Source organism: Fukomys damarensis, unplaced genomic scaffold (genome assembly GCF_012274545.1).
Source record: "Fukomys damarensis isolate Sample0158 unplaced genomic scaffold, DMR_v1.0_HiC HiC_scaffold_26, whole genome shotgun sequence".
Taxonomy (NCBI): domain Eukaryota; kingdom Metazoa; phylum Chordata; class Mammalia; order Rodentia; family Bathyergidae; genus Fukomys; species Fukomys damarensis.
In genome coordinates this window covers 11,000,077-11,012,223 of record NW_022900938.1, presented here as the reverse complement: position 1 = coordinate 11,012,223, position 12,147 = coordinate 11,000,077, and the positions used below count along the sequence as shown (strand labels likewise).

The 12,147-nt window shown below is 41.1% G+C and overlaps 1 protein-coding gene across 1 annotated transcript in view; it reads left to right on the top strand.

Moving 5' to 3' along the window:
* Positions 1–12,147, top strand: part of Fam171b (family with sequence similarity 171 member B) — a 56,013-nt gene that overhangs the window by 29,620 nt on the left and 14,246 nt on the right. Inside the window, exons 2-3 of the mRNA XM_033756390.1 lie at positions 6,205–6,438; positions 9,699–9,791. Coding sequence (XP_033612281.1) covers positions 6,205–6,438; positions 9,699–9,791 — 327 coding nt within the window. The remainder of the gene's footprint in view (positions 1–6,204; positions 6,439–9,698; positions 9,792–12,147) is intronic.

Below are 12,147 nucleotides of genomic sequence, written 5' to 3'. Positions count from 1 at the left end.
CAGTCATTAAACATTTGTTGAATGAATTTATGCAAGTGAACATTTCCGACTGTCTGGAACAATTTTATTCTACTATATTTTTGTACTCTTTACTTTTCCTTTTCAGAATAAAGTCTTTAAATTCATAAATACATTTAATTTAAAAATTTTTGACCTGTGATTTGCTTATAGAGGTTTCTATTGTTGCATTATATTTCTATAGAGAAAACAAGGTTGTAATACATGGAGTGAAGTTATTGTAGATGCTTGGGACACAAGGGCTAGATTTATGTGAGAGGAATCTGCAAAGCAGAGGGTTTCTCCATATGCACAGTTGTAGCCCACATAAGGGCAATGACATAAAAGGATGATGTCCGATTCTCTTGACAGGAAGTGGAAATGTACTTTTTTATCAACCCATCCTATACAACATGTATGTGTCACCCACTCAAATATATTTTTTAAAATCCTGCCCAGGGCTGGGCGTGGTGGCGAATGCCTGTAATCCCAGCACTCGGGAGGCTGAGGCAGGAGGATCGCTATGAGTTCGAGACCCGCCTAGGCTATATAGTGCGTTCCAGGTCAGCCTCAACTGCATAGTGAGACCCTGTCTCAACAACTCCCAAAAAAAAATCACAAAAAATACCCTGCCCAGACTTTGAGTTACCATCTACAACAAAGCCATAATGTAGTGTAGGTTTTAATGCCTTTTGAAAGAACGTTTCTTTGTCCCTCTTATTCTTCAAATTGTAGCAGTTCTGACTACTTAATGATACTTGTTCTGATGACCTGACACAGGGTAGCCAGCAGCCTCAGGACCCAGCTCACTGATAGTATTTTATTTTTACTTGTTTCTCTCAACATTTAAATTATATGTTTTCTAAGAGCACAGTTGAAAGTAGTTGAAATTGAACCAATTTACGACCAATGGTGACATGCTGAAAAGAAGATTAGGTGGGCAAGACATAATGATTATAATTAAGTGACAGAGAAAATGGTATGTTCATAGGAAACTGAACAGTACAGTGGAGAAGAGTAGGTAGATTATGGAGACAATTACACCTCGGGCTGAAAATTACATATTTAATCACGGAATCTGCCCGGTCTGAATGCCACAGTTTTTGTTGGAGGCAGAACTGGTAAAGGGGGTTGTGCTTATGTATTGCTTCTGGCTGCCGGCACTGTTTGCTTGATCAAATAGTTGCTACCACAGAAGTCAGAAGTATTGTGGTTAAAGTCTGAGCAGGTAATTCTTCATACATTTTTATTTGAATGGAAATGAGCTTTTCTTGCTTTTGTAACTGCTTTAACCAAGCTCTCAGCCAGGTTGTTGTTATTATTATTATTGTTATTAATCTTCTCATACTTTTGCTGGGGCATGTGTGGGGTGAGAAAAAACAGTTCAAGGATGGGAGAAAGAAGCTCAGGGTCAAGAAATGAGCCTTTCCCTCTCACCACTGGCTGGGAGAGAATAAGCACAGTAGTAGATATGACAAGAGCCTCCTTCCCACGCAGGTCAGCAACAGATGATGTGGCGAGCAGAATGTAGGTGGTGAGGTCAGAGGAATTTGCTCGCTGTCCCTTGTCTTCATATTGGGAGATAAATATCTTGCAATTCATTAGGGCGAGGTTGAGTGAGGTGAAATTTCTAGCAGTTGGCCTGATATGAGTATCACATAAAAATGTATGCATTTATAAAGCTTATGTTTTATGATGTCAGCTTTTACTAAGTGGGATTGGGAAGGAGACTATTGCAAGAAAAAAAAAAGAAGCGGGCTAGATGTTTTCCAAGTCAAACTGGAGAGTAGCCGCTGCTCAGGCCTCATTATGTACCAAGTCCACAAAGAGAAAGACCATACGGGTAGGTGCCCTGGGTCTCATCGGAGTGGAAGGCTGTGGTTTTGGCAAGCAAGATTGGACCCTCATAAGTCTTTTTTTTTCCCTAGCAATATATTTTCTTACCAGATTTGCGGCATTATAAGAGAAAAATGAAACTGTACATTCTGGATTAGGAAACATTTAAACAAATTTTGCGCATCAAACCTAGCTTCAGATTATCAGGTTACTGTGTCTTATTTTGGCACCGGTTCTCTTACAAGGATGAAACAGGTGGAATTTGCAGTTCTTTTGTGAATTGAACTTCAGATGTTACTGCAGATTGGAATTTTTAAATGCAAGGGCTCTGAGAATTTCCAAAATTAATGTTTTGAGCATAGGAATTAGTAAACATTCCCTATTGAATCTTATTTTTAAATATGTTATTAAATGAGCCATTTTAGGTATATTTGGTTTCAATAAACTAATTACTGAATTTAGACATTGAATCCTAATTCCCTTGGCTTTTAGCCTCTCTCTCGACTCCTATTTAATATTATCGTTCCTCTATTTGCTCTTATGCAGGGTAGAATGGCCTATTAATAAAATACCCTGTATCTGTAGTTATTCTCTGTATCATTTAAGGTGATTTCTTGAGGGGCAAACAACAAAAACTGACTCTGGCTACAGCAAACAAAGAGACTTCACAGACAGGGTTATGATATTCTCACAGGGTGATGATCAGCTGGAGCTTCCGGGAGGAGAGGGACCCAGCACTGAAGGTTTCAGCACCGAAACCCTAATGGGTATGAGCTCATAGACTTTCTAGGAAATTCAACGCCTAGCAATTACTGGCCTCGGTGTATCATTTTTTTGCATTTTGATGTCCTAATCGAATCTCTCTGGCATGCATTAGTGAGCCCTTTAGGCCAGTGGCTCAATAAGTAAATAAATTTTGATGAAGGGCTGAAAGGCTGAGGGAATTATTTTGAATTGAACAGCAGCTACTGGATCTTTATAAGCATAGTTATGTGTACTAGATGGATTCACTCAACTCTGTTTGGCTTAGGCCGTCATGTTTTATATATATATCGCAACCTTTCATTATTTTGCCCAAGAGTTATATTTTCCATTTGTGGTCATTGCTCAGCATATGTGTGGCCAGGGGATGCTTTTATTGTTTGTAATTTCTGTTAAGAATGAATTTAAGCTCCCAGTGATGACTGCCATCATATCTTGAATTAATTTTAATAGTTTGTGCCCAAGATTCACTGCTATAAGATGCAAAGATATTGTTGGACAATTTCCTTATTTCTTCATTGGTAAAGTGGACTTAATACTATACATTTTGCAAAGGTATACTGAGATTTTTGTGATAATAGGGATACAGAGCTTGGCCCTAGGACAATATTCATTCTCAGCCCAGTAAGATGGTTTGGTTTTAAATTGGTAGAAACATGATTTTATTTATTTTTTGAGTGAGATCATAGAAATGGGCTGAATTTTATCATATGATAGAAAAATATTGCAATAGTTCAGGAACAGTTGAAGCTGAAGCTTTAAGATTAAATGAATTCTTAGTACCTGATGTTCCTAACTTTATCTATGAAAGTAATGACAGTGATGACTGCTCACAAATAATTTCACCTCCCACAGGCTATTAGAAATGCTGAGGAAACAGGCATGAATACACTTCACTTATCTACATTCTGTCTTGGAATCTCTTCCTTATATTTGATTTGGATATGGTCTTGTGTCTCCAAGGAACATATCTGTAGTGAGAATATGTTCTGAAAAGCCCATCATTAGGCAATTTAGTAGTTGTGTGAACCGCACGGAGCAGACGTCGACAAACCTAGAGGGTAGAGATCAGTCCTCGGTCTGGTGTCCGTGTACCGCCGGGGCGTTACTGCCACATAACGTGGCATCTGTTTCACAGCCGCCAGTTTTGCATAAGTAGAAGTACACTCTCTGGTAATGAGAAAAGGCATGACATAATAAACACACCAACCAGAAACACAGTTTATTGTCATTCTCAAGTATTATTACCGTTCGTAATTGTGTGTGCTGTGCTGTATGCTATTGGCTGCCCAGCAGGTTTGCATTGTGTGCAGGGTGACGGGTGGGTGTCACGAAGAGGCAGGACCTGCGGCCTTCACGCGGGCCGTCATGACCAAGATGTTCCGTGGTGTACGTGACGTGATAGTGGTGTAACGGTCCCGGAAATTAACAGTGTTCTGTGTAGACTAACGAGCCTTATGTTAATCTGTGATTCTCCGGGTTACAGTTCTCTTCTCCTTCCTCAGTTCTTCCCCTCTGTACCCTCCAAGCTGGGACGAGGGCTCTTTTGAGAGTATAATCGGGGGCACACTGCAGGGAGGAGGAGGGGCGCAGGCTCAGAGGGCTGGTCCTGCTGGGCATCGCGTCCCCTCCATCAGCCCTGGGCAGGCCGCGGCTCACTCTCTTACAGTGCGTGTGGCAGAAAGAAAGCACTAGGATCTCTGATGAGAGTGTTCGATGAATCATGAGATTGATACACTTAAAAATGAACACAGTCACCGGCTCATTCACGGCTTCTGCACAATTTAGGTCTTAGGCTTAAAATGATCATATAAGTGGGCATACACTGAAATATGTTCGTGTTTGAATACACAGAGGATAGCTTTTGTATGCTATTTAACCTCATTTTTAGGCTCTTGAAAGGATCAGCGCTTATGTTATTTTTTAACTTGGTGGACTATACTTTTCCTAAGTCACTAATTGGTATCATTTTATTTAAAATGTCTGTCTGATCCAAAGGCAAATGAATGTTTTTTGTTTGTTTGTTTGCTTTGTTTTTTTAACAAAGTTAGAGGGGGCAAGGCTTAATAACACTGCTAGCAATACTGTGGCTTAGTGAACATTGCCTAGGGCTTTCTGACATGCCATTCTCAATTTAAAAAATATGTAAAGTAAAAATGGTTCTGTTTATGCAAATGTAGGGCAGCATGGCCAGTCCTCAGGACGTAGTTCCTGTCAGGGTTCTGTGAGGTTGGTGAAGTGCTCTCCAACTGTGGATGATAACTTGTATTACTCATTATCACATTCACAGCCAAGCATATGGTTTGCATTATTTGGTTTTATTATTTTAAAATAGTTTCAGTGTCCCAGATTTTGGACTTGGAGAGAGGCAAGAAGCTTACCCGAGCTCACAAGTCTAAGGTATGGTGAAGGCGGACGTGGACGGGTTATAGAGCCCACTTACAGAGGGGAGAGGAAGCGTCTTTGGCAAAGGATGTTCATGGTGTGGAAATTCTTTTTTAGCCAGATATCATCGTTGGTGCATCTAGTGAGCATGTTGTCAAGATCTGTAATTTAGTAAGACCAGAGGTTTAAGCAGAAACCAGCTTGGAGTCTCATTTTTCTTCAGTTGATGTTACTATACTTTTGATATAGTCAATGAATAATGATTTCTGATATTCTTAGAGGAAGATTTGTTTGATATTTTATGTGTCTGGAACTGAAAACACCCCTTGCTTTTCAGATCACATATTAAAGAGCAAGTCATGCATTAATGGGTTCTTTTAGATGGTATTTTAATCTAAGAATGTGCACTATTTTAGAATTAGTATTAAATCTATATAACCCTGACATACACAATTTAAAGGAGAAAATGTTTCACTGTGGCTCACGGTATAAGAAGTTTCAATCCATGGTTGGCTGGCTCTGAGGAGGAGATCTTATGGCAGAGGGGCATAACAGAGGAAAGCTGTTCAACTGGTGAGGCCTGCAGCAGAACAGGAGAGCCGAGGTGGGGGGAGACCAGACGGACAGGCAGACACAGACAGACAGACTGACTGACCGGTGACAGGAACATATCCTTCCAGGTCCTAACTCCAGTGTCCCACTTTCTTTGACCGCCTAGCCAGGTTCTGCGTCTTAACCACACATTCCGCTATGAGCTCGTCCTCAACAGACTAAGCCATCAGCGAGGTCCTCACCTCAGTGACCCTAATCACCTTCCAAGAGTTCCACCTCCGAACAGGAGCCTTTTGGGTGACATTTTTGTTCCAAAGTGTAGCAACTCGATAGCCTTAGAATTAGTGAGACAGTGCATACACGTACATTTCCGAAGAAAGAAACCCTGTCTTTGAATGTTTTCACTCCTCTCCTTTTAACAGAAAACCATGTACTGCGTTTGCACTCTCCCCTGCGGGGCGGGAGGGGAAGAAAAGAAAACAATGGAGTAACCATGCGTGCTGCTTTAATAAAAAGTATTCAAATTGGAATGTTTTTACCTTTTTCTTTATCCATCCACCAGTGTGTATTTTCCAAATGTAATAACTGCTTTTTCTTGTTACTCCGATGTGTTGAACGACGTCTTAAGATATATACCATGCATTCTCAGCTCTAACGCCCTTTCTCTTCCAGGGTCCGTGTTTATGCTGAAAGTCCAGGTGAATGACATCATCAGTCGTCAGTACCTGAGTCAGGCAGTGGTAGAAGTATTTGTAAACTACACGAAGACAAATTCCACGGTGACCAAGAACAGTGGCGCAGTGTTGATAACAGTACCCTACAAATTAGGACTCGGCTTAACTATTATTGCTTATAAAGACGGCTACGTGTTGACGTCACTGCCATGGAGGACCGGGAGAATGCCCAGTAAGTGTCCAAACGGTGTTTTGCTTTTGCTAAGTGTAAAATGATCCCGTTTGAGGGTTACCTTGCTCTTGGCAGCTGGAAAGGAGAATGCCTGAGATCAGTGCACCCACGGAGGCTGGAAGGAGGCTGGAAGGAGGGTGAAACATCATCTCACTCTCTCTGGGCTGCTGTCATGAAATACCAAACGTCGGGTGATTTAAAAACAGCCGAAATTTGTCTCTCACAGTCTGGAGGTTGGAAGGTCCAAGGTCAGAGTGTCACCGGGCTCAGTGTGTGGAGGGCCCGGTTAGAGGGGACCCTCCTCTCCGTTTTCCTGTCGTGGAAGGGGTAAAGGATCTCCCTCGGCCTGTTTTAAAGGGAACTAAGTCCATTCATGAAAGCTTTGACCTCTTGACCTAGTTATCATCCACAGGCCCCACGTCTTAATGCTGTCACCTTGGGGCTTAGGATTTCAGCATGAATTTTAAAGTCACAGACAGCAGACCTTTGCCACTATAAAGGCATTTTTTCCCTTCTGACGAGGCTTGGAGGAATTGTAAGCATGAGCTGTGCTCTGTACGAAGCTTGTCTGCAGGTGTCATGGGGGACTGGTGTGCCCCAAGGATTGGGATGAAGGGGTGACCAGGTGAAGCAGGAAAGGTGACCTTCTAAAGAGATGCTCACCCGGAAGGCGGTTAATGTAGGTTCTTACAGGCACGCCTGTAATCCCAGCACTCAGGAGGCTGAGGCAGGAGGATCGTTGTGAGTTCGAGACCAGCCTGGGCTACATAGTGAGTTCCAGGTCAGCCTCAACTACATAGTGAGACCCTGTATCAAAAAACAAAACAAAACAACAACAACAACAACAACAACCACAACAACAAAAACCCTTTGGAAAAATTTTAATCCTTCTGGAATAAATGTGGAAAGATACCTGGTAATATTTTTCTTAACAAAAAGATTCACTAGAGGTAGTTTGCCATTCCACACAACTAAAATATGAGGCAGGTATTGCTACAAAAAAAGCAACCAAGGTTGGAAGTATATTTGAAACAAGAAGGGATGATGTCTTTGATATGCAAAGAATTCGTACATATTAAAAATCCTACTGGAATAAGGTAAACAGGAAATTTTCAAAGAAAGGAAATATAAATGGTGAGTAAGCATGACAACATACTTTATCTTCCTAATAATCTGAGCTCTGTACACTGAGGAAATGACACTTCATAAATTTTTCACCTTAGGCAAGCTCTTGTACAGTGATTATTCTCAGTATTGCCAAAGCAAGGTGGGTCTGCATTCTCATCCATTAGTGGGGGTAGTGCACATTGGCTCTGAGATTGCAAAATTATCGAGGCAACTATTTTAAAGTATGTGTTAAGAACTTCAAACTCTTCATCAACTTTATTTATTTACTTATTTATTTGGTACCAGGGATCAAACTCGGGTCCTTGTGCTTGCGAGGCAGGCAGTGGAACCACTCAGCCAAATCCCCGGCCCATCATCAAGTTTAACTCAGTAGTACACCACTATACTGTTTTCAAAACAAACATACAAAGAGACAGAGTGGACAGATATTTCTGCACCACTTGGTTGGTTCCCTTATTTTTGTAAAAATAGCAAAGTGGGAGTAACCTAAGCCTGCGTGTCAGTGAGGCCGTGAGTCTGGATACTGCAACAGAAGGAACTGTGTGCCCTACTCGTATTCCGGGAAAGGTCCACAAGGAGACAGGGAAACTGACATCGTTAAATGAAAATGGCAAGGCAAGATTATTCTGCCCTACAATTGCCTCCTGATTGGGAAAAAAAATTCATAGGAAAAGCCAACAAAAAGTTGCACTAAAATATCATTAATCAATGCCTCTGCAGCAGTTTTGAAATGACCCTCATTGAGTTCTTATTCCTTGCTATGCCCCCAACTTTTTTTTTTTAACCACAGATATCCCTTTTTAGTTTAAAAAAAAAAAGTGTTTATGTGAAAAACAATCTAAACTGTAAGATCTAGCGAGGTTCACCAAGATTCCCCTTAGGTTTCATAGCTGTCAAGGCCGTTCCCTTTTGGCCACCTGTGACTGAAAAGCTTTCAAAAGTGGGATAGATCCCTGCTTGGAATCACTGTGAGGTCCGAGCTCCTACCTCACCACCCCCTCTCCCATGTAACAGATCCATTAATGAGCCTGAAATTGAAATGACACTTTCATGTGGTGATTCTCTTTTCCTGTAGAAGGAACAAGGAATTGTCCCTTTCATGTCCACCCATCACTGTATACTTATTATATTCTCCCCTTTTCTCATACTTCCTTTAAAGATCTTTTAATTACTTCAGAGTATTAAAAGTAGGGTCAGGGATTTAACTCCGTGGTGCGGCCACCTGCCTCGCAAATGCAAGGTCCCGAGTTCAGTCCCCAGTACCAAGAATAAATAAATAATAAATAAAATTAAAAGTATTGCTGGGCAAAGGTGTTTTATCTTCTAAGAGTGTTGAGGACACCATATTACCTCGACTCATCTTGTGTGCTCATAAGTCACAGAGGAGAGATACAAAATGAGAGTCTGTGTTCTGGTAACTCCTCAAAATTTACTCTCCTTTTGTACGATTGGTTGATTTGGTTTGTTCTTGCTCGTGCAATTGTCTTTTGTGCCAGCTTCTTGAACTCGATCTTGAAATAATTTAGCCATCTTCCAGGTGATCTGCACCCACCCCTCTCTGGGCTTTTTCACCCGCCCACCTGTGAGACGGGTTCAGTCCATGCTGCTCTGCTGCCTAAGGCACTGCTGTGTGCAGAGGTCTCCTCCTCCGTCTGCTCCGAGGTGGCCCGGCAGAATCCACCCGATGCAGAACAGCGTCTCCCTTTATGTGGGCAGGGAACCCTGAGTCACGGAACCATGAGAAGCTTTTTAGTTTAGTTTTTAAGAACTAAATTACAAGCAGTAATTATATAGAGAAAATCGTAGGGAATTATTTAAGCACGTAACTTGATCGGGGTACAGTTATAGAACATCATTAGTGAGCTTGCTAAAAACTACTCTTTGGAGTAGAAGACATGGCTAAACCAAAATAATAATGCCTAGCGATTTCTTCATTATTTATGTTCTTTTTATTTATTGTGTTCTTTTTCCCCCCATCGTATTTCATGTTTACTCTTCCTTTTTTTTCAGCTGTTCTTTCCAATAAGCAGTTTGCTTTTTTTCCTTCAGTTTTTAGGACTTGCTGTAACAGAACTTGTCTTGTCCCAGCCTTTTCCCTACATTAAATATTTTAATTGTGCTATATTTCACAGTATATTCATCAGTTACACTTTCACTGTTCCCGCAAAGCCAAGCAAATATATGGCTATTTGAAGACACTGTTTTGATTACTGGAAAATTAGCTGGTAAGTCCATTCTTTCTTTCCTAGTAAGGAAACAAAGTGATCGTTGTTTGAGTGAATCAGTATTGCTTATAACTTGAAAAAGATCTAGAGTGATGAGAGATAATTAGCATTGATTTTTAAGTTGATCTCAATCAAAACTTATCTTACTATAATACTATAATATACATTTCTCATGTACTGGGAAGCATTTTCTCTTTTATCACTTTAGCTTCCCAGATGAGAATATTCAAGTTTAGGAAGCATTGGAAAGAGCTTCTGTGTGTCCTTCCTAAACTCCATCTCTTGCTGGGGCTTTAATGGTCAGTGAAATAGGAGAAGGGACAGAATTCATGTCACGCAGACTTGTGAGGCTTTCTAGTTGCAAGTCGTTTCCATTCCTATCTTCTTGGTGATCTTTCGGCCTGTATGGGAAAGGCCTGAGACTGACTAATTTTTGTATGTGCTAGGTAGACTTGATTTTCCCTACTTGCATATCTAAAGGAAAGATATAAAACTCTACTTCGGGTACTGATCCAGCTGTGAAATCCAGTTCAACTTGACCAACCATTATGATGAGAATTTGATCCTTACATTGCCTGCTTGCACACCTTAATTAGTGCTTAGGAGAAACAAGGCATTCTGTGACTCATCACTACATATTTATTATACAATGCCTTTACCAGTGACAGCTATTTGCTTGTTTGTTTCCTTTGTTATGTATTGGTGCAGTGACCGGTGAAGATGGAAAACTCCCAAGGTAGAGTCCACTAAGAGAGTCATCATAGACATGTTTCTTTTGCTGGAACAAAATATCTGACATAGACAATTTGAAGGAGGCATGTGTAGTTTGGCTCATGGTTTCAGAGCTTTCAGTCCGCGGTCGGCTGGCTCCCAGGTGGAAACATCTTGGTGGAGGCACGTGACGTAGGAAAGCCAGTCAACATGCGACAGCAAGGAAGCAGAGAATAGGGGAGAGCCAGAGAGAGAGAAAACAGCCAGAGACCCCAAAGTCCCTGCCCCGATGTCCTCCCACACAGATCCAGGGCTGTGCTTCCCTCATTTCCAAGGCCAATCAAGTTGGCGATGCAGGCTGACGATCTTTTACAGTCATGGTGCAACACCTGTTTGTAGAAGTTGTTTTTATTTTAGAAGTTATTTTAAGCCATTAAACAGGAAAACTTAATGCGATTACTTGGAAAGAAAGAAGTAGGGGACTGAAGACCCAGTTGCTCTTGAGATGTCAGGGCATTTGGCAGAATTTTGAGCCAGCGATTTTGGTGGATTTTGGTTGGGAAGTAAATCGGAACTCTGGGCCAGTGAGAAGGAGCGCAGTTAATGCTTCTGGGTCTTAATGAAATCAGCTTCTCCAAAGTTCCATGTTAGTGTCACTTTCAGAATTGTTGTGGGCTGGTTTGGACATCGTATCCTTTTTCCTTGCTCACCTCTTCACACCCCAGTGTAAATTGGAGTAGCTGTTGGAATATATGAGTTTAGTATGAGCGTGTCTACCCGGCTTCTGCCAGTGGACCATGCAGTGAGGAACACGTTTGTCTGGGCAGTGCTGGCGGCCTGACAGGTCCTCCTGAGGACATCGTGAGCACTCGTGAATTGTCCGAGCACTTCCTGTTACCGTCCCCCGATTTCCTTAAGAGGCGGCCTGTTGCTAAGGGAAAGCAGGAAAGGATGGATGTTTCTGATGGTGTTCGATCTTTTGTGGAAAATGTACGTTTTACTCTATAACTCTGATTCAGTGTTTGGTCAGGAAAGTGTTCATTTTGTGCAGTGGAAATGAGTCTGGCATGTGTGTGACTGTCGTTGTGGTAAAGGACTGGGAGAAATTGGAAACATCAGGGTTGTACAAACCTCTGAGTTGTGAAACTCAGCTAGACATTTTGCATACAGTGCATGCTTTCATTTATAAGAACTTTGTATGGTGATGTAATTAATTCCAATACTTTAAAAGTGTAAGTTGTACATAGTACTTAAAGTGAGCTAAAGGTATCAAACTATACCTTCTGATAACCAAACAAGAATGTCTATTATAGTTGTGCTTTTTTAAAAAAGAGCCATTTGTTTTTTAGGTATTATTTTTCTGGATTAACACATAAAAAATAAACTAGCAGTTGATATCTTGCATTATTCTATCATTTGCTGTAAAGAAAAAGTTGATCCTTGAGTTTTTACATAAAATCTACTGGTTACAAATATATCCATATCATCACTGAGTTCTCATTTGATAAATGCTGTACAGTCAATTCAAAATTTCTGAGGTGAGGTGATATTTATAAATCAAGAACTTGACACTTGGAAAACTTTGAATGTATAAGTAGCTACCTGACACAGAAACCTATCTACTGTGGTATGTGGTTGTCTGTAA